The sequence below is a fragment of the Plectropomus leopardus genome, chromosome 15 (assembly GCF_026936395.1).
Source record: "Plectropomus leopardus strain MGB_pleo_1.0 chromosome 15, ASM2693639v1, whole genome shotgun sequence".
In the NCBI taxonomy this organism is placed as follows: Eukaryota; Metazoa; Chordata; class Actinopteri; order Perciformes; family Serranidae; genus Plectropomus; species Plectropomus leopardus.
In genome coordinates this window covers 23,839,262-23,862,235 of record NC_142190.1, presented here as the reverse complement: position 1 = coordinate 23,862,235, position 22,974 = coordinate 23,839,262, and the positions used below count along the sequence as shown (strand labels likewise).

Genomic DNA, 22,974 nt, shown 5'->3' with positions numbered 1-22,974 from the left:
TCCTAACAGGAAATAGAAGTTTCATGTGCTGCCAAGACCGCAATAAGGTAAGTGAAAAAAATGCAAATGACTTAGACGATTGTAATGAATTTATCTGTATGTTAACATCGACCTCATACTTTAGAAAAACCAACTGTTCCGTGACGCTGCACCTGAGACGCAGCATCTCCTCGTGTTGTATCCTCCGTACGCTCTGTGCGGCCAGTAAAGCTTCCTCTGACATCCACGTGGTGGGAAAATCAGCAGATAGAATCAGTGAGTGTTGCAGACTCAGACTTACATAATGACCTACCTAAAAAGTTCCCATAATACAATAAATTCTGTATGTTATTGTTACAGATCCGCTACAAAATGAGTGCAACAGCAATATACAAAAGGAAAACAGATGCATTTATACTGGACAAGCAGGTACATTATGGTAAGATGTTTGGGTTTTTTAAACAATGTTTTTACAATATTAAAACATCTAACATATTATATATGTTAAGATTTGAGTTTGTCATGGATTGCCTTTGTATTTTTGTCACATTTTATGAGCTTGTTGGATGAAACACTGGCTCTAATTTTTCAACTATCATTCAACAGTGAAGAGTCTGGGGCTGCATATATGGTTCCTCAAAGCAACTCAACTCACTGCAGTACGGGTGAGCCAGGTGAGAACTTCCCTTAAACACTTTGAAAGTAAAGGAAGTAATCAACTACTTGTCACACTCAATTTTATTTATACCGTTATTATTTATGTTATACAGTGCTTCACAATGTTGATCCAAGATTTAAAACAGGATTTTTAGCAAAATCAGGCAATTTTAAGAAAAATAAAGAAACAGTGTCCCCTACAATAACATAAATATCATCCAAGAGCAAAGTTAGCAGCTCAGTACCTAAATGATTGCACGAGGGCATATAAAATCAGGCCATTAAAATAATCAGACAATTTGCCTTGTTTTTTGTTTACTTGTTTGTTTTTAGAAACATGTAAATTCATGTGTAGATTAGTGGCAAAATCTTAATTTGTCATAATTTCTCAATTTCTTTGTGTTAAATTTTAAGTTGGAAATTGTGGTACAGTTGCCAAAAACGTGCTAAAGTTATCCAAGGAAGAATATGGCATGAGGAAGCTAAAAACTGCTGAGGTGCTGTTCACACTGATGCTTGAATACAGTAACACAAAATGCTTTGACTTTGTTTCAGATAAGAACAACACCTGCAGCTGCTCTGCTTACTGCAGTGGGACTGGTGAGTGTTTGGTCACCTCACAAAGCCACCACATTATAATCTAAACAGATGTAAATCAATGCTGTTTCTTTGTTTTCAGATGCATACTACACTTTTGATATTTTTATACAAGATTCCAACATAAACCTTACGTCCTTGGTGAGTTTACATGTTCCATGTGTGCACATGCAAGTTTATGGTGTAATATTTGTCCTTCATTGACAATCTTCCATCACTTATTTATTGAAGCATCAAACTATATATTCTCTTGAATCTTGACAGATTTCTAAACTAAAACAACCAAACTGCCCTTCAAGTGCAGAGTGAGTTTTACCATTCTTCAAGCAAATAAAAATAAAGTTTAATGTAAATAAATACCCTTTCATCGAATTAAAAATACATTTCTGTAATTATCCTTTGCAGAGTTCCATGTCCATTGGCCGCAATTGCAGCTCTATACAAGGTAATCTGTCACCAATGGGTAATCCTACATATTGCCTGAACTTTCACATTTTTTACTTTGTCTATTTTCAATATTTGTGTATTCAAACCATTTTGCCACAATATTTAAAAAAATAACAAGGGTTAAATATGCTGTTTTGAAATGTTTGTTTTAATTTTTAATTATTTGATTTAATTATATTTTAATTGAGCCAGCTATTTACAAGAGAGATCTAACTGAAATTTATAGTGAAATATTTTCTTATTGAAATACGTGAATAGATGAAGTGTGATGAAGTGTGGCACATGTTAGCATTTTCTCTCTTTGTGGCACTGCCTGAATACAGCATTTAGGATTTAATTGACACTTTATATGTATATATAATATTCCATGCTCAGACAGCATTTTGGGGGACCCTTGTTATCTTTAATGCACAGAAGTATTTTTTTTTTCATTTTGAAATAATTTGACTAAATTGAAAATTTCTTCTCAGGGTGCCAATGTGGAATGTAGACTAACAGAATCAAGGTGAGTAATCATAAAGCACTGAAGTACCATTTTCAGTTCTAAATATATCTGATATATTTGAGAGTGAAATCTGTTCACATGTGATTTTTCTAATTCTAGGCTTCTAAGCTGCCAAGTGATTTTAGGCTTTTCCCACGAGGTTCCTATCTGTAACGTGTCAGAGGCCGTGATGAATGTGTTTCAGTCTGAAAAGGAAATCATTTACAATGGACAAGTGATCCGAGCTGGTGCGTATAATAACTGCAGGGAAACAAGGCAGTCAAGAAAATAATTGCAGATGAATCCTGTAAAACTCCACATTTGTGTTTTGTCTTCTATGTCAAACAGCAATTTGTGGAGATTCAGAAGTCAGCGACAACCCACTAAAATCCAAGTTTGCGTGGTTTAGGGTTAACCTAAAGCCTGCTTCATTTTGTCCAGAATTTGAAGAATCTTACATCCTCACATGGTTTGTATGATTTTCTTACCACCCTATCTTCAGCAACGGGTTGTTTGTATTGTAATTGATCAACATGTAAGTCATGACGACGAACATACCTTTACCTGAGAGCTTAACTTTTCTTTTTTCTTATAGTCAAAATGGAAAAAATATGCTTGTGCAGATGGATGAGCAGTGTGATCAGGGGTTGCTTACCACGCCCAGTCCACATGTCACAACGGCACAACCAAACACCACCACCCCATCTGTAAATGTAACTTCATCCCCACTGAACACAACTGCAACCACACAACCAGACACCACCACCCCTTCTGTAAATGTAACTTCATCCTCGCCGAACACAACTGCAACCACACAACCAGACACCACCACCCCTTCTGTAAATGTAACTTCATCCTTGCCGAACACAACTGCTACAGCCCTGACCACAACCACCATCACCACCACGGCTGCTAACGTCACAGAGTCAGGTTTGTTCTGCACTGTGTACAACTCTGTTGTAACACCTACATCATTATAACATCATCATAGTTTTTCCTGTACATTTTGTTGACTACAGCTGAAGGCCAAGCCAATGCACTGCTTGACCTAACCAGAGACGTGTCCAGTCTGAACTCCAGCCAGGTGAATCAGCTGGTGTCCCAGCTGGAAAATCTTTTGGCGGGCCCGACCGTCAGCCTGGCGCTGGGGAACACCTCTGTTAACATTGTCAGTAATCTGCTGGGTGCCTCTCCTGAGGTGTTGTCCGACTCCTCCAACAGGTTACAGATTTTTCTATCTGTCATTCTCTGTAATGTACTGTTTAAGAAATTAAGAGGTATAACTCAGGGGTCCTGGACCTTTTTTTTTTTTTATCTACCAGGAAGACTAAACATACGACTCCTTAGAGGGTTATTTAGTACAACCAAAAACTGAAAAAGACTTTTTCTCAGCAACAAAAATGTTACAGTTAACTGTAACAAAATTAAAATACGCTGAAATAATGACAGTTATGGCTAACATTAATCTGGGTTCATGGTTAGGATCCCTAACCAAAGTGTCACTATAGATTTTAACAATACCCAGATACCGGACCCAAGACAGAGGCTAGTCTTTCCAATGGAGTAACTTGCCTGGCACATATACTGAGAAAGTTTTCTAGCTTCTGGGTTTACTCCCGCAGTATGCAAAACAATGCATATTTGCAGTAATGTTCCTCTGGCTGGCCCCGCCCATGAGTTCTCACTTGCCTCATAGACTTTACATTGTTACAACGTCACAGATTTTTAAATCACTTTTCTCAGCTTCAGGAAAGTTTTACAAATATAAAAACCACCATGGATCAAAAATGGAAAAGTGAGAAAAATCATAAATGACCCTTTTTTTTTGCAATTGGAGGTGTCCTGTTAACATTTTAACAGACATGTCTTTAACACTGTTGGCCTAAAGACAAAATGCTTTTTGAGCCACAGGGATTTTTTATTTTTATTTTTTTTTACTGCAATACCGCAAGTGGCTGCTGGGAACAATTGGTTCCAAGGGGCATTTTTCCTGGGGCTCTCTTGTCACTAGGAGAGGCCACACCCTTATTTATGTATATATTTTAGCCTTAATAACATTTAAACAGGTGAGTTATGTGAAAATCCAACCCCCCGCACAGTTGTCATGAATGGAGAAATTAGTTATAGGCTAGAAACCAAAACTGTTTTTTTTTTTTGTTTGTTTGTTTGTTTGTTTGTTTGTTTGTACCATGCTGTAAACATCTTTATTTCTGTTGTAAAGTTTTAACAAGAGGGTTAATGGGGATTTACTCTGTCTTGGAGTCAGCCTCATGTGACCTTTAGAGGAACTGCAGTTTAAGGCACTTCAGCATTGGCTCCATTTTTTAGCTCCAGAGGTGACTGCTTGAGTTCGACCCGCTTTATTAGACTCTTTATGAGATCATATTTTATGTTCTATTTATTGCCAAAATGTTGACATAAAGGACTCTACTTTTATCACCTAATCATATCTCTTCTGTGGCCCACTAGCAAATGTCCCAAGGCCTAGTTCTGGTCCATGACCCAGGAGTTGGGAACCAGTGGAGTAACTGAATTGTCACTAATAATATAATTATTCATATTTTGCACAGTACCAATTCATTTCTTTTTTTTTCCACCAGGATTATAGGGATTGTTGATACAGTGGGATTGAAGCTGATCATTGGTGATGAGCCTCAGACCCTCTTGTCCCCAGCTGTGGCTCTGTCTGTCAAACCAGCAGATGGCAGCAACTTTCAGGAAACATTTTTCACCATTTCAGACCCCAGTAATGTAGAGGTATGACTTGAACAGTCCAGTTTTTTTATCACTATAAAATACTGTATGGGCATATATCTGTGATTCTGTTAAGTAAATGTGAGCCTTTGGGAACCATGTTATTTTAAAGCAGATGGTGCTTTAGACTGTAGAGATTTCAGTCTGAACAACTCTGCTGCATTTCATTAGATTAGATAAAATCAGTGGTTTTCAAATTCCACAAAAGCAGTGTCTAGTTTGTCACATGTTTCAAATTTCTGAGGTTTTATCAGTTTCACCACAGAGACATTTCCCTAAACTTTTCAGAAGGCAAATACCAAAACATGAATATAGCCTTTTGCAACAGAACTTCTGTCTTTTTTCTTTCCTCTCTTTAATCAATCATCATGACCACTCAGATGCATTTAGTGACACTTGACCAAATTGTTCATTATAAATGAAGCAGTTCCTCCTCAACTGGTAAATGTTGCCCATACATTAATGCATTAACAATCTTATTGTCACGATTCACAATTACTGAGGCAAGAAAACACAAAAATACAGAAAGTAAAACCAGATAATACACATGAGGAGTGAACAAATAACAAAATAAAACAGGATACAGCCTAAACATGAATGAGCATGAAACCAGGGGGTGCAGGGCTGCAGAACAGAAACTCATAGCACCAACCTAATGTGATTTGAGAATATAAAAGCCATAGGGGTTAATTTTCATATTTTAAGCACACTTTGCAGATTTTGAATTTGAAAATCTTGAGTTTTTAGACATTTGTAAGGATCTGCATTCTTCTTCCACCACACCTTCACTAACATGTATGCACCTGCAGCCATGTTAGTAAAGAGCCAAAAAATCTGGACCAACTCAAGACTAAGTAAAGTAATTTATTTAAGCAATTTTGTAGTTGTTGTGTAGTGGTCCCAAAAAGCAGAACATAAACTACATGATCAAGGTTTAGTTTAATTGTAAAATGGATCTTAATGACAAAGACAGAAGATTGTCAGGCAAGGAGGCTGGCTGGCAAGAGACTGGTTAAAGTAGGCTGATGAGGACTGCAGATGAATAGTGGCCCTGACGCACAGGAAAGTAAGGATTATGCAGATAATCAAAAATTCAGCTAGAAAAATACACTGAGCGAGCACAGGCTTGTCTGAAGGTTGCCACATAGGTGAAATAACAGACTGGAGTTAGGAAGCAGGTATATATACTGCTGAGGCTTCATCAGTGGATGAGCTGCAGGTGTGCAGGGTAGTTGGCAGCAGCAGGCAGCACGCAAACAAGGAGGGAGACACAAAACAGAAAGAGGTTAATTCACTGAAGAAAGAGGAAAAGACATGTCTAATCTTGACTGTAGAAGAAAAGTCCCACGGGCATCTAAAGGCAGTTTCACAGCAAAGAGACATTTGCACACTTGCAACACGTCAAAGTGTGAAAAGCATGTATGTAATTAAGAGTATGAATGGTGGTTTATAACTGCTGTTCACTGATGTGTTCCAGCTCCAGCACCTTGGTATTTATTCCTGGCACGTACTTGTTATTTTCATGTGTTCCTGCTGTGACCTGCTAAGAGAAAAATTAATAAAATTGTCCACTGCCCAAATGTTTCAGAACACTCAGCTGCATTTGCAATGATAGAAATAGTTTTCCAATATCATCTCTGCAATGAATTCATTGCAAACAATTATTTTAATCTATTTCATTTTAAACAATTCCTCAAAATTATCCTTCATCTAGAGAAAGTACTTGCAATAATACATACTGTGGATGTTTTCTACATTCAGTATATTCCAGAAATGTCAAAGCTGTTCCTGTTTCTGCATGGAAACATTCAATTAGGTGAACTAGGTCAGCTTGCTTCCTTTCATCACAATGACACGACTTTTTTAATATGATTTCTGAGGGTACATCCCCGGATTACACTTGTTTTTGTTCACGTGGCAAACAAGAAGAAATGGGTTGAGCTATTACAGCTCAGCTATCACAGACAGTGATCTCTGACAGATTGATGTGAGTCGTCCCAAATAAAAAAAGGAGAAAAGAATGTTATTAAAAGTCTACGATGATCATGATTTGTATGTTGCAGGTGCGTGGGGATCCCAGGCTTAAAAGAAGTGTGAGAACAGACTCCACCGTCCCTCAGGGCTCCATCCGGCTGCCCCCTACTCTCACACAGAGCCTGACTTCCGAGCAACAGCAGCAGGTCTCCAGAGTCCAGTTCAATTTCTACCAGGAGAGCACAGTATACCAGGTCTTTACATTTAACAAACGTTCCATTCAAAGAGTGAAATGCAGAGGAAAAAAGACAACTCTGAGTTTTTTAGTTTTTGACTACAAAACAGAAATTTGTTATTTTATTGTCTTTGTATGTACATTTATATCCCTTATTTGATGTTCTTAAGGAAACTGATGGGCTACATTTGAAATTGCATGTTGTAACAATATCTTTAAAAAAAAACTGACAGCTTGTGTTGTCTCTAAATTATCATGCAGGACAGATCTTTGGGAGAACGCAAACTCAATAGTGGGATCCTGGGAGCGAGTGTTGCCAACCTGTCAATCAAAGAACTACAGGACGACGTTGTAATTCACCTGAGGAACACAGAGCCTATCCCAGTAAGTTGGTTTGAAAAGGAAAATGGGATGTTTGCTTGACTGTTTGAATTTTTCATACATATATTGACTTTTCATTCTTAAATACACTAAACTACACAAAGGTAAACCAGCAACAGCAGCAGGTGATACAGGCAGCTGCCTGGGGCACCATCAGGAGGGGAGGGGTCCAACAAAAGGAAAATGGTTGAGTGGAAAGTCTGCAGAGAGCATTAGAGGAAGGGAAAATGAAAAGGCAAAAGCCATCTGGGGCAAAGTGCAAAATCAAGAGGAAAATAAAATGTGTTATTTATAACAATTAGTTATCTGTTAAGTTTATTTGTGTTGATTCTCATTAGCTCTCTCTCTTTTTATTAATACATACAATAATTACAGCACAATACACATAAAATAATAATAACAATAATAATAATAATAATAATAATAATAATAATAATAATAATAATAATAATAATAATAATAATAATAACCACACTAAGCTAATAGCTTTCACTGAAATTAGGACTCAGAAGACAGTCCATTTCCATATTCCATACATTATATTAAACTGTGCTTTTCACCTTTGGATTTGATCTCTAAAAAACTTGATACATTGTTGGCAGACACCTGTATCTGCTCAAAGTTAAAAGTATTTTAATAACTGTTCAAGTAGTCTGTAAGTTAGTAGAAGATTATTTCATGTTGCTCTATATATTGACACAAGACGTTAAGTTTAAGTTTTAAATCTTAAACATCCCTCTTTCTAAAAAATGTCAGAAAGCATATAAAAGACAAAGGAAACATTTTTATGCTTTACCAGCTGCAGCTTAAATACAGGAAGTGTAGTTTAAGATTGTAAACTGATATAAGCTCTTGTGTCTTTTCCCAAACTCCAGGCTAATTTTGTGGCTACATGTGTTTTCTGGGACTTCACACGAAATGGTAAGTTTTCCAACTGTGTCTGGAAAAAATAAGTAAATACAAAAAAAGATGCAAAAAAAGGATCATCTGTGTTTTCTACTTGCAGACGGATCAGGTGGTTGGAATCCAAGAGGCTGTTCTGTCCGAAACAGCACAGACAATGAGACCATTTGTGGCTGCAACCATTTAACTAGTTTTGCCATACTGTTGGTCAGAAGATGATCTTTTTTTTTTTACATTTCCTGCATTCTTTTGTTTGGTAAATTGTTTTCAACTCTGTTGTAACTTCCATGTTTTCTTCTTTTCATTTTACAGGACCTCGCCAGAGAGCCTTTGACCAGCCGTGTACAGGCCACCATCCTTACCTTTATCACATATATTGGCTGTGGAATCTCTGCCATCTTCCTGTCTGTCACCCTCCTCACCTACTTGTCTTTTGGGTGAGTATTGAAAACCTCACATATTATTGCCATTGCAGAAGCATGCATTGTTGTCTGCCACTGTGTCTTTTTTAAAATTCTATCACTAGGAGTTTAAAAAGTTGAAATGTTGTGGAAACTGTTATTATAAAATTACTGTTTGTTTTTTGTTTTTTGTTTGTTTTTGCTTTTTTTTACTCATTTATGACTTTAAGTGCCTTAAAGCGTCAGTGTTCTTTGGGCATCATTATGCAAATTTTTTATGGTAGATGCATTGTTCACAGAGGAGAGTCCACTGAGATGCCTAATGTTTTATAACCCATTTGAAAACTGCAGGAAGTTGCGGAAGGACATTCCATCCAAAATCCTAATCCAGCTGTGCCTGGCTCTGCTGCTGCTGAACCTGGTCTTCCTGGTGGATGCGTGGCTGGCGCTCTACCCAGATGCTGTGGGCCTCTGCATCTCCACAGCCTGGTTTCTTCATTACTTCTTGCTGGTTACCTTCACCTGGATGGGACTTGAGGCTGTTCACATGTACCAAGCCCTCGTGAAAGTCTTCAATAGCCACATATCACGTTTCATGCTGAAGTTCTCAGCTGTCGGCTGGGGTGTCCCGATGATTGTAGTCATTATTGTCATTGCGGTCGACAAGGACAACTACGGTCTTGTCTCCTATGGAAGGTTTTCAGATGGCACTAGTGATGAGTTGTGAGTCTACTGACAGATGCTTTGCATGAATATCATTCTACAAACACTAAAAAATGTTCCACAAATATGAATATATATGGAATGAAACCTGCACAAAACAAAAAAATAACTTTCCATCCATGTGCTCTCCCACAGCTGCTGGCTGAAAAATGACATTGCCTTCTATGTGGCAGTGGTGGCATATTTCTGCGTAATTTTTCTCTTCAACGTCGCCATGTTCGTGGTGGTGATGGTCCAGCTGTGTCGGATAAAGAGGCAGAACCCTCACAATTCACAGCACCGCACCACACTGCAGGACATGCGCAGTGTGGCGGGAATAACTGTCCTCCTGGGCCTCACCTGGGGCTTTGCTTTTTTTGCCTGGGGGCCTGTTAACCTCGCATTCATGTACCTCTTTGCCATCTTTAACTCCTTGCAAGGTGAGCTAGCTCATTTGGGTCTGGCTGTTCCCATTATAGTGGGTGCATTGAAAACTTTTTTTTTTCAATTATGAGGGTTTATATAAACATTTCATTGTAATTAGAACTTGGGTATTTTATTTGTATACACTAAAAATCACTGGGTAACTAGAAAAGTCATTCTAGACAATTCTGTTCCAGCAGACACCCTTCAGCGCATTTTAGAAGCATCCCAGAGGCTTAAAAAAACGCATGCCTCGTTTATTTTTGATGGTGTTAGAGCACATTGCATAGAAGAAATCAATTTCTTCTACTAACAGGCACTTTATGTAAAAATGAGAATGGATGTATTTTTAATATGTAAAGCACAGCCACAAATCTTTGGTCTTCAATTGTTTGATCCATTTATTATTGGACTTACAATGGTAACAATTTGTCTCTGTTGTAGCACAACCAATGAGTTAATAACAACAGCAAACACAATTAAAATGGACAAAGAAACCATTTATCTGCTTTCTTACTTACTTAGGGTCGAAGCACAAATGTAAAGAAAATATCAATAAAAGTGGGCAGGCAAAATGCTCCACTCCTGTTAGGTTCCTGATGTGGTAAAAGGTTTTTCAAGGACTGTGATTCACCGCAACCTCAAGAGGTCCCTCCTGAGCATACAGTCAAACATGTGTACACAAAATGTGAGGCTGATTGGTCCAGTAGTTTGCTTTATCAGTTGCAGGTGGACAGATACACACACACACACACACACACACACACACAAATGCATGCTCCCCTCAAGGCCTACACCTGGCAATGACTAAGTCGACAATTATGACACCAAAGTTGTAATAAACCTGAATTCTCCTTAAATCAGGTTTCAGTATTGCACTGCACATCTTTCGCACAAAATGTGATGAAAAATAGACCAAACATGTGGTATTTAACAGCATAAACTTAGACAGTGTTTGAAGTATGCATGAAATTTAAATATAACTGCTGTTTCTGTTTTTTAGGTTTCTTTATATTCCTGTTCTACTGTGCACTGAAAGAAAATGTGAGAAGGCAGTGGAGGACGTACCTGTGCTGCGGCAAAATGAGACTAGCAGAGAACTCAGGTCAGAGAAGTTTACTTTACATTTAGCTACCAGCCCGGCTGGAAACCTCAACACGTTTCACACTCATAAACTCCTCTTTTTGGTTTCTGATTCCCTAAAATAGATTCACCATGCTAATTAATTACACATCAGTGATTATTTTACATTTCACCTTTTGTCTTGTGTGATTTCTTTTCACAGAATGGAGCCGCACTATGACACAGAAGACTGTGAAGAAGTCATCAATGACCAAACTAACTTCATTTCATTCCTCAAGGTCCTCCCAGTCCAACAACTCCTCTAGTTCCTCCTCTTTCCTCGTCAGCGACTCTTCAGAGCACATTAATGGTATTGGTAAGTGACAGCTATCTGCCATTGTGATTGTGGGACGAAAGCTGCAAGACTGTGAAATGCTTAGTCAGACATAACAAATGTTGATGGTTGTACTGGTTGCTGCTCTTTGAATATATTAGTGTTTACCTTAATTACATTGCATTCAGTCTGATGTGTGAAGAGCTGCAACTGGATTAAAATTGCGAACAAGGCAAACAGTGGCCTGCAATATTATCATATCATGATATAATATTCATGTATTAATAGATTACCATAGACAAAATGTTTTTATTAAAAATGGGATATTAAAACACAGAAAATATATTAAAGAAGTGAAGTTAAATGTGTGTTTAAACACATTTTGTGCTAAAAGGACAGAAGGAGCCCTAAACATGTTTTCAGATTGATGTAAATGTAATAATGCTTGTACAAAAATAGAAATAATGCTGTACTGTTGCATTACAGGTAGCCCATTTGAAGACAGAATAATCACTGCAGATGAAGACCCCAGTAACGACGTGGTCCTCAACGAGATCAACAGGCAGTTCAGAAACCAACAAGTGCACTGATCCAGAAGGGACAGAGCAGACTGTCTACTGGCTCTTATTTTGAAATACTTGTATATAATGTAAGTTAGCACAGAGTAATTTATGCACCAACCATTTGCATGTCATGTGTATCACATCACTTGTAATGTGTAATGGAAATCCTACATTTTACATTGAATTTGATTTTTTTTCACACTTTTTTATATTCATACTTTTTGTTGATTGTTTTTGCACAAGGCATCTGAACAACTCGTATTCATGTCTTGTTATTTATAGAAGTAGTCATATACCAATGGTACATCACTAACATTGACCCATGGTCTACAAATCAGTATCAACTCAAGCCTCCAGACTGGAGCCAGTTTTGACTGTCAATAACTTTTGGAATTGTAAATTAAACAAAATTATGTTTGTATGGACTAGAATTTTACTACAGCAACAAGTTATAGTGGTACCATTACTCTTGTCTGAGGTTGAAATTAATAATTATAAATTAAAGTATTTAAATTTATTCAAATTAAGTACTTAGTTCTAGGGGTATTCCACCAGATGTTAGGTGGTGGAAATGTGAAGACTTTGATACCACCTAAAATCAATCCAATCATATAGTGCTTTACTTCAGATTAACTAAATTTACACCACTAGAAGGATGCAAGCATGGCTAAAAACTTGATTTACACCCAGGGAAAGGGCAGTAGGGTCAGGTAGCACGTTGCATGAAATGTGATGAATACATTGCTTTCACATTCATGGATACTAAAACTCTAAATAGAATCTGCATAACTGTCCACGCTGCACTTACATTGTAGTCGTGCAAGCAAGAGTTCCAGGAAAGGCGTTGTCCGTCTGTCAGTTAATCGCCCTGCTTTGGCCCAGACGGAAATATCTTAACAACTAATGGATGGATTAAGATTAGATTTTGTACAGACATTCAATCCAATACTTTAGCTCATGATCAAATATCCACAAAACAAATGGCCTTCTGTCATGAGATGGAAAGCTGGCATCGCCTGGGCATGCATTTGTGCAACTGTGTAATTGTGCATCAAACACTTATGACTCATAGACTGCAACTTAACAACTAAAAAGCAAATAAAGCTCAACTTTTCAGAAGAGTACACATGAGGCCAAGCTCATGTCCAACTCTTTTCATTCATGAAAACTTCACTCAGCAGATTTTTTATTGGCGCCAAAGACTCTTGACATGTTTTGCAGTCTTCAACACTGTCTTTTGCAAGAGCTTACTTTCTCTCACTTCTAAAAAAAATTTACAACAGAGGCAAAACATTACATCTTGCTTGCTGAATAAATGAGTCTAGGCCTCTGTAGACTCTTGTTAACATCCAACTATGACACAAAACTCTCAGTCAATAAGTCAGTGTTTACCTGCTCCCTTATCCTTGCATTCATGTGTAAGCTATTGGGGGGGGGGGTTGTTGTTGGTTTTTTTTTTTCAAAGACACACTTTGTGTCAGTCGGCCAGGCTGTCATTAACTTGTGAAAGCTGGGAGGTGCAGCGTGACTGACACATCTCAACAAGTGTAGCCTAGTGTGGTAAGTGTTTGCAGTAATTCCTATTGGTTACTTTACTTCTGAATAGCTGGAAAACATTTCATTGCCTTTGCTAGAGTACCAGCACTGCCTGAGGCAAATGCCTAGTTTGTCTATATGGATGCACTATCCCTGAGAGCACGTGGACCCAAACGCAGGAAACAGCAGGTCCTCAACTTGAACTCAAGCACGTCTTTATTCCAGGTCAGAGCAGGGAAACAGCAAACAAAAGACCACATACACAAAAGAAGGATCCAACAAAGACTGAACTGAAAACCCAAACTTAAATACAAACCAGCCTGACGAGGAGGTGAAGTGCAGGTGGTGAAAAAGGCGGAGAAGCTCAGGTGAGGGGAATTAGGTGATGAGGCAGGAGAGCAGGCAGGGAGCTGATTGGCTGGGAGAAACTCAGGAGCAGGGAGGGAATAACGAGGCTGGTGAAGGACAGGTGTGCAGCTGGGTAAACGAGGGAAAGGTAGCACAAGAACAAAAAAAAAAACACTAACTGAAGCCCAAAAACCAGGAAAACACAGTCTACTTTAGCTGGCTCACGTGGGTTATTTGAGAGGTTTTTAGTCTATGAAGTAAAAAACCCAAACAAAGCTGAGGCTATTTGAGTTATCCTGCAATTCTTCTCATTGTTTTTTTAAGATAGATTATAAAACACTCTGTTCAGGAGACAGTTTGTTATATTGGTGGAAAGAGCGCTCCTGTTTGATAAATACCTCTTAAAGACTCCCAGCAGCAGTCCCCCCAAAGAAACACACTAAGATCATGAATATTAAATAGTTAAAAGGCTCTGAACAACCCTACACGTTATTAATAACTTTAACAAGAGCTGTACTCTATTAAAGTATCTGAGTAAGTCATGAGAGTGTGACAGCGAGCCAGCGTGCATCATACCAGCATCGTGTTCTGAAGTGACCCATAAGAAAGTATATTACTTTTTTCAAAGTGTGAACAAAAAGGAATAGCACCCACTTTCAGCCTGACTTATTAGAACAACTAGCACACTAACACAACTGTGCAAACCTTTATAAATGTCTCATGCTGTATCTACATTGTATTCCTGTATCTACATTGTATTTTCTTAATTTTGTTTCTTTGTTAAAAAAAAAAGAATAAGTCAAACATTTTCCCCAAAAAACAATTTTAATTATAGAGTTCACATAAATAATATCAAGTGGAACAGAACAGCGTTTGGTAAAATTACAATAAATAAATAAAATTAACTGAGATGTGCTCAGACTGAATGCAAAGTCAGTTTTCATTTTGTTTTTCACCACTAACTTAACCAGTGGAGTGTTTGTACTCCATTCTTATTAACCAAAAACAGCCAGTTGCTGTCCAGATGTTAGCTGTTGTGAATCAGCTGGAGCTCTAAAACAACTGTGTGTGAGAAATGAGTGTGTGGAACTTCAGTTAGTTAGTTTGAAGTTAGCTATTATTTTACTTTAAGGACTACATAATTCATATAGCCAAATGTTGTGGAGCCTCTAATCTTCGTGCCATGGTCAGTCTGGCGTGCAGAAATGGGAGGAGCAGTCACATTGCAGCTGCTGGGGATTCACGCAAACACAATCTGGACGTGTTTACTTCTTCCATACGGAGTAGAAAACCCATCTGAGACAACAGAATTAAGGACTGTACACAACAAAATATGACAGCATGCAAAAAATGCACAGTATGACTTTGTGCGTATTCAGGAATGTATTGATCACAACAGATAATCCTAGTTCATTAACTAACTTTTGTAGATTTGAAAGTCATGATAAAACCAACCACAACAATTAACTTGGTGATTAGAACCATGACATTTAGATCTAACTTGTTACGTTTTGATTTTATGCACATCAAAATAGTCAGTGAGATGTGAAAAACACATTTATGAACCGGAACAGGGGCGTAAATTTATAAAGTGTAGACAGGGTGGTTGCACTGGGGCCTATGGGGTGTGGGGGCCAATTGAAAGCAACAATGTGTTGTGCATAAAATAGGTCCTCGTGAGTACTTAAAATTGCCACCTTAGAAGTAGGTTATGCCTGTGTTTAGGAAAAAAATTGAAAAGGCAAACCCATCTCCATCATGGTTTCCATTAACAATAAATAAGCTTTTAAATTAAATTCAATTAATAAACTATTATTTTAAATGAATAATTCCTTATGTTCTATGGTCATTTTTGTCATATATGCACTGATGATTTCTGGTTAACATGTTGCTGTTATCCAGTGTCAAGTCTCTATTTTATCATGTGATGAGACCATAAAAATTAAAGGGAGCTTTTTTAGGTGTATAATTATTAACTAGCATGAACTAAGGACTGTCGTGTGCACTGTGGCCCATTGTAACTACTCACACCAGTGTAAGGGTAAATAACAGAGCCAGTCAGGTAACATTACAACATAACATATCAAAAGCCTTAGAACTGATGAAAGGATACTGCTCCAAGTAGGAGGGCACACACGCCACCTCTTTGGTAAACTCCACGGGACATGAGAGCTTCCTCAGCTGTTCCTCGTACAGGCGCAGTGCCTCTGTCATAGTCTCGGCGTTACCCTGGTGACCAGCAGCAGGGAAAATGTCAGGACACATATACTGTAGCTAATTTTTTTTTTTTTTTTTACAGCTACAACAAGTATTATAGTCTATTACAACAGAACTGCATTGCAAGGCAACAGTATGGACCCATGTTTACATCCTGTGAGCTGATTACAACTGCAAAATATTCAAACAGGAAATAAAAAAGGACCCATTTACAATGTTTTGTCAAGTCTGAAACATCTTTAAGTAAAAGTTAGGATGCCACAGTAGCCACAATAAAATGTTAAATTACTTCTACCGATTGTTAAATATATATATAATATACCTGTTTGACAATTTGAAACTACATTCAAATTAATATATGGACCATAAAGTTAAGATCTAAGAATTATTTCATCCCTTCCATCAAGTAAAGCTGTCATTCTCTGCCTGACTGGTTTAACTGGTAATATATCCTGTCTGTATAAGGACATACACGAAATAAAGGCAGCAAAATACTCCTGTTTCCCTGAGGTTTTAAAGTTTGGTCTCAGGCAGGCACAAGTTTTTTCAGTAAAAACTGGTGAGGAAAAACTGGAGCATCCCAAGTACACTGGCAGTTTGCCCTAAATATACGCTGCAGTTACTAAAAACAACTCACCTGTGTTAAATATTTTCCAGAGGGATGCAGGATTTTCATTGACAGATCTAAGATGAGACGCAGGAACTCCCATGTTGACTCTACAAGAAGCAGATTGACAGATTCAGACACAAGATGAACAATGACTTATCTTCATACAACACCACAGGGTATATAAAATATGCTTTACTATATTAAAAAAAAGAAATACACAGACCATGCTCTGGCTCCATGGAAATTGGGATTGCAGTCAGGTCATTAATTATGTAATCAAACATCTTTCCTTCCTCGACATATTTCTTCAGCACAGGGACACAGTCTTCAACTAGTACCTGTAATGCAGGAGACACAAAGAATCCACACAATTTAGTGTCAATTTTCATAATAATAATAATAACAAATGTTTTATGAAGAAAGAATTGCACTCAACACATTAATTAGATTCCATATATTAAACCCCACAGGGCATGGTAACAGAGCCAGTTGAAAACCAGCTTCATGATACTGGTTATTCAGGTGCACTGTTACATAACAGTGACATATAACCTGAATATTCATGTCAGCACTCACTTGGTAACAGTCTCCCTTCAGGTTGTCGAGCACGTCGCCGCAAGTTCCTCTCATGTGCTTTTTGCACGCATCTATCACCTTCTGGTCAATGTGCACACTTTGTTAAGGAAACATCAATCAGCTGCAGATGTACAATTATTCATATCAGTAAAATACTGTGAGAGAAAACTACATTGTCTTAAGGGGGAAAAACAAATTCACAATACAGGAAAGGATATATCGACCATGGTGATCATCTTTGGCTTTTGTTTGACCATCACAGAGAGGATGCCTCCATCACCTCCTCCTAAGATCAGCACCTCTTTTCCCTCAAAATTCTCTCTTCCGTTACCCATGATGGCTTGGGTGTACGCCAAATCACTCTCGGACAGGTCTGAAAGGTACATGTATCATTAATGATTGTCAAATTATAATAAATAATACAAATGTACACAATAATCATTATTGCATGATGAAAGTATACTTAAGGAAACACTATTTATTTACAATCAATGACTGTATCTAGTGTTCGGGTGAGACACACATGTGTTGTATCCTTGTATATACTTACTTAAGTCATCATCCAGAATTAGGACAGTTCCATACTGATGTGAGTGCAGCATCTTTATGTTTTGGTATGGAGAATCGTCTTCGTACAACACCTTGTCCATATCATACTCAACGATTCTGCCATCAGTTGTGGGCCAGTATCTGTCAACTTCGGCTCCTCTTATGAGGGCTGGGAGCCTTGGGGTGAATGATGAACAACACAATTAATTAATACTACTGCAACATGCAAGGTGCATAAAATATCACTTTCAACAACATGAAAGTCATGAACCTCGAGATACGTACCTCTTAACCCTTGTAATTTTGCCATTTAAGATCTCTTTTAGCTTCTTTTCCAGCACATTTAAAAGCTGCGGAGAAACAAATTGAGTCTGAAACATCACAGATGTTGAGATGCACAACAGTTTTTGTCAGCTGATGGGATATTTTATCGTGCAACATGAACAGTGTAACACAAGGGTGGTAAACATCATATGACATGCTGCACTATGGGTCTTCCTGTCTTTTTTTCTGTCATGTTCAGACAAAGTAATATGTATGTAAGAGCTATTTAATCTCATATTTTATACTAAGTAAAAATGTTAATGTTGGTATATGACATATATAGGTTTTGATATTATTTTAATTTTTACAACAGTTTCTGTATATTTTGAATAGTGTATAGTAGAATACTATGCTAAAGTTATTGTATATTTACATTACTTATTATATTATTTCTGTTAGAATGCAGGCTAAGTTATTCACTACAGCTATGGTGCGCATGACAAAAGAGGATATGATAATGTTGAGCTTGAGGAAAGTAACAAGTAGCCTAGGAAGGTAGGTTGGTAGGTTGAAACAGTCACTATAGTGTATATTTCAAAAACCACTTACCTTGTCTACTTGTGCAGTGTCATCATCTTCATAACACCGAAGATCAACAGTGATCAACCCATGGGCGTGCACACACAGAATAGCAAACCTGAGAAATGAAGAGGTAAAGGTAATGAGATGGCAATAAAAGCAATAAACTCATTCCAGAATCTATTTTTTTACTTGTTTCCCTTAAAGGTTTGTTGTTTCCTGTTTAAATGGTGAAAGGTTTTCACAGTGGAAAACATAAATATATTTTTTATTTAGCTGTTTGAAACATACTGAGCATTCAGACAAACCACAAACTGCAAGAGTGATGTAACATGTTTCTGTGGAATCAAAACTGACCCAAATTGCTGCTTTCAATAAATGTTGCTTTGTATGATAGTTAAAACTAATATGGGATAGAGGTTAAGTGCTTTCAACTAAATTTAGTCACATGTTCTCTGTCTCTGCAATCTGGAGCAGAATTCACAAAACATCCTAAGGAAGAAAGTGGTAGAGTCAGGAGAACTCCTAAAAAAGGCATGTGAGTCTGTCCCTAAAATTTTTCCTCAAATTTCTAACAAATTTCCCTCAGGATATATTTATTGCATATCATTGTAATAAAATCAACCCCACCCCTTTTTTCATCTTAGGACCTCAAGTGTAAAATGTGTGAGGTCCCCTTTACAGCACTGGCAGCAAAATGTCACTGTTTGTGACACACTACAAACTACCAAGCAAAGGGAAACATTGCAGGGCTCTAAACAAAGCTTTTTGTCAAGAAATATTATGGCAAGCAAAAAGTTTTTGTGCTTACCAGCCTTTTTTTCCTACAAAAGTAGCAAGGTATCCGTGCCCATTTGTTTCATGAACAGTCTCTTTCATTTCCTGCTCATGAAATATGGACAGTAGAGCAGGAACTGCCGATGCAGAGTCAACTGGGAAAAGAGAGAGAGAGGACGATGAGAAACTAACAGCAATTATATATTTCCTGCATCAGTTGTGAAAGAAGTGTCCAGATTATTTGGAAAAGTAGCAAAGTAAAAATGTAAAAATTCTGCAGTACTTTAGTGTTGTGGTTGGTAACATTTAAAAAACAAATAAATAAATGTGAAATAATATTCAAATCTGTCTTTTTGTAGACTTAATAGTATATAAAACCTTTCTTGTTTTGGTGTTGTCCTTAGGCTGTTTATTTTTTGGAAAGATTTTGCCAAATATATTTATAGTAACAGTCCCCCCTTGCAATTCAAAACAAAAAAAGTAATTGGGTTTTTCCCATTCACAATATTAAAATAAAAAACCTTTTTTTTACCCTCTTATTTAAAGAATCATTACTCATTATTAATACTTATTTTAACAGCACTCTATAAAGCACAAAGCCTTAAAGACTCTAAATATCTGTAAATTGTAGACTGTATTTTTTTATTTATTTTTTTTTTACTTTTACTTATGTCTATTATTTATAATTTCATAATTTTAAAATAGAAAATTATTATACATATGCCTACTACTACTATTGCTAATAATAATAATAATAATAATAATACACATAATAATAACAAAGTTGAAGGTCATTTATCTTCGAATGTACATTTACAAAAGCAATCATTGCCACTGAAAAACGTGGGTCTCAGACTCCCTCAGTGCAATTTAAGCAGGCCTATATATATATACATATATATATATATATATATATATATATATATATATACATATATATATATATATATATATATATATATATAAACAACAACAAAAGCAAGCTCTGCCTCTGTTCAGAGGAGGGGGCGGGGCTACAGAGCAGACTGAGCGGGGGGACAGCGCCTGGATGAGTTGACAAGTTAACCACGGAACTTCACACATCAATAACTTACAAGAGAAACTTTGTTAAAATACAAACAATACTTCTTTCCAACTGAGAAACAAGCTACATTTCATCAAAACGCCCTGTCCTCTAAGCTGGACAGATAAGGTCTTTATTAGGCAAACTGTCACCTGCCTGCGGGCAAACAGCGTGAGAGCAGAGGGGCGTCGAGAGATCCCCTGCTGCTGGGAGCCACAGATGCAAAAAAACATGTGGTGTTTCTGTTTGCAAAATATCGGTCATTTAACCACTCTACTCTACTTTACAACCGCTGACAGAGTCAAGCATGTCTGCATTGCCCCAAAACACAAACGACACCTACACTATTTAAATCCATGAACCACTTCATATCACTTCATGGTGAGCTTTTCAGGGGCGGATGTAGCGATTTGGGGGCCCCAAGCACATTCTGTCTTACTTTACTTTTCACTCTAACTGGGAATGTTGGCTTTCCAGTTGCAGAAAACAAAATTCAAAGCTTTTTTTCTGAAAGTTAAACTATTAACTGTTAACCATAAATAGTAAATCTATTAACACCTTACAGTAAAAGTTCCCTATTATTTTTTTTATTTATTTAAAATGAAAAGTAAAAGAGAGGCTTTATCAGCTCAATGCCTACTTAAATTTACTTGACCTCCATTTAAGGTGAAGTGTTCATTTCTTATACAGTTAGTACGCTTGTCACTTGCTCTATTAAATTAGGCTGATCGTGAATGTTATTGCTTTTTGTTCACACTTTAAAAAAAGACATATACAATTAAAATCATTTAGTAGAGCTATATTTAGTAGAGCTATCAGGGAGCGTTACCACAACATTAGCTAACATTACCTACAAGTTCCAATGAAGAAAAAAATTTAATCTAATGTTCAAAGAACATTTTAAGGATGTTTATCAATTTAAATAATAAGGTTAAATGCTGACTAAGACATAACATTTTAACTGCAACATTCTGAGGATGTTTTGGTGATGTTGAGAGATGGCAGATCATTGAATGTTCTTTTATAAAATGTCCCCACAATGTTACATGAGAGCAAAAGAAGAACGATTTCAAAGCAACATTCGGAACATATTATTGAGGCCTGAGATTACAGACATTTTTTAATAAGAATGTAATGTAGTGTGATTAAAAATATTATTTTTATTTTTACATAATTTTTTGTGAGCTATAATCTGACTTTGCAAGGTAACTTGTCTTTGTCAGGTAAATGTAGTCAGCCACAGTGATGAGTTGAGTTGCATGCTTTTGAGGCTTTTTGTGAATTACTTTGCTGTACAAATTAGACTCGGGAAGGAGCAGTGTTGACTATGGAGTCGCTTGTTTCAGTGTTTCTTGGGAAAACCACAGGTATGCTTTGAACAGGCTCCACACTAATAAATAAAATTCAAAATAAAGTGATAGGTCTATAAAGTCAGTGGTTGCAATAAACAGACATCACATCAACAGGAATGTATTAAAATGTCTAGGCATAACGAGAGTATAAATAAAAACACACACTGAGCTCCAAACAACTGAGTACATAGACAGGTAAAGTAAAAAAAAAATAAAAGGGATGAGTTTAGGAGTTCAAATAACATAACATTCACTGTCTTACCTGCGGCAGAGAGCTTGAAGTCGAGAGTGTAATGCAGCAGTGCCATGTCTGAGTCTGTGTGAGTCCTGAGCAAGGATGATCCATGTCTGGGAATAGGCAGGCTGCGAGTATTTATCTGCAGAGACAGAGGGAGGGCCCTGATTCTGCTGCTAGATCTGCCCACTACACCAAACAGGCGTGGTTGTTGATTTTAAGAATTAAATTAAATGAGCATCTATTTTCATTTTTTCAATGTTCATCTTAAATTGGGAAACTAGATCCAATATCAGTGGAAAATGTTCAGTAACAGTATCATCACTGTAAATACAATTGGATATATTGTTTCTCATTTTGTAATGAAGAGGCAGAAATGTAAACATTTTGATCCAAAATCCCCTGTATTTGCTTTATTGTCTCAAATGATATAAAATATAGCCAGAGTATTATTAAGGTCGGATGTCTTGTGAAGATGCCTCATCTTCCTGTTCAGTTAAGGACAAAATGATGCAATCATTGCACATATTTGCACATATTTGAAATGATGTGTGATAGTGATAATGTCATCTGGGGGTTTCCCAGTGGGAGTTATTGGGTTAAGAATAGTTAGACGGAAAAGTAAGAAAGATCATAGATAGATAATAAAATAAGAACGAGCGTAGGGAGGATATTGCCATAAACAGCTGTCTGTTCAGACTGAACTCTAAATTAATAATGCTACAGATATGGGCCATTTGTGTTAAGAAATGTAAACTCAATAGACTGTTATCAGACAAAATGTTAGGAGCTTGAGTGAAAGGCAAATTTAAATTAAAAATATGAAAGGATAGAATGGACAGCTTTTTTTCATTGAAACATCTAGAGATGTTTACACCAGCTGTTTATCGCTTTAAAATCAGTCTAGTTCTGATGTAAGTGTTTTTCAAGTGAATTATTATTATTTTTTCTGAAAAAAGGAACAAAACAGCT

General features: G+C 37.0%; 2 protein-coding genes across 3 annotated transcripts; one reads left to right on the top strand and one right to left on the bottom strand.

Annotated features, from left to right (window-relative positions):
* The first annotated feature begins 23 nt into the window (after window positions 1-23).
* On the top strand, window positions 24-13,027 carry LOC121952091 (adhesion G protein-coupled receptor G2). 2 transcript variants are annotated; one of them, XM_088088322.1, is made up of 23 exons: window positions 24-255; window positions 340-418; window positions 586-644; window positions 1,192-1,236; window positions 1,316-1,374; window positions 1,498-1,538; window positions 1,639-1,678; window positions 2,151-2,185; window positions 2,285-2,412; window positions 2,513-2,633; window positions 2,760-3,094; window positions 3,184-3,385; window positions 4,765-4,921; window positions 6,982-7,146; window positions 7,389-7,511; window positions 8,384-8,429; window positions 8,515-8,618; window positions 8,724-8,848; window positions 9,164-9,535; window positions 9,671-9,954; window positions 10,941-11,042; window positions 11,223-11,375; window positions 11,820-13,027. In XM_088088322.1, exons 1-23 carry the CDS (start codon window positions 24-26, stop codon window positions 11,921-11,923), a joined length of 3,111 nt encoding a protein of 1,036 aa, XP_087944448.1. In that variant the 3' UTR covers window positions 11,924-13,027. The 2 variants fall into 2 exon arrangements, with proteins under 2 accessions (XP_087944448.1, XP_087944447.1); XM_088088321.1 differs by having other exon boundaries at window positions 586-653.
* Window positions 13,028-14,586: 1,559 nt separating this feature from the next.
* LOC121952586 (spermine synthase-like) lies at window positions 14,587-22,097 on the bottom strand. The gene is made up of 11 exons (XM_042499354.2): window positions 22,030-22,097; window positions 19,387-19,507; window positions 18,606-18,693; window positions 18,018-18,082; window positions 17,734-17,909; window positions 17,402-17,556; window positions 17,184-17,273; window positions 16,831-16,945; window positions 16,635-16,714; window positions 15,894-16,009; window positions 14,587-15,076 (listed from the first exon to the last, which is right to left on the bottom strand). Exons 1-11 carry the CDS (start codon window positions 22,073-22,075, stop codon window positions 15,046-15,048), a joined length of 1,083 nt encoding a protein of 360 aa, XP_042355288.1. The 5' UTR covers window positions 22,076-22,097; the 3' UTR covers window positions 14,587-15,045.
* Window positions 22,098-22,974: the final 877 nt, after the last annotated feature.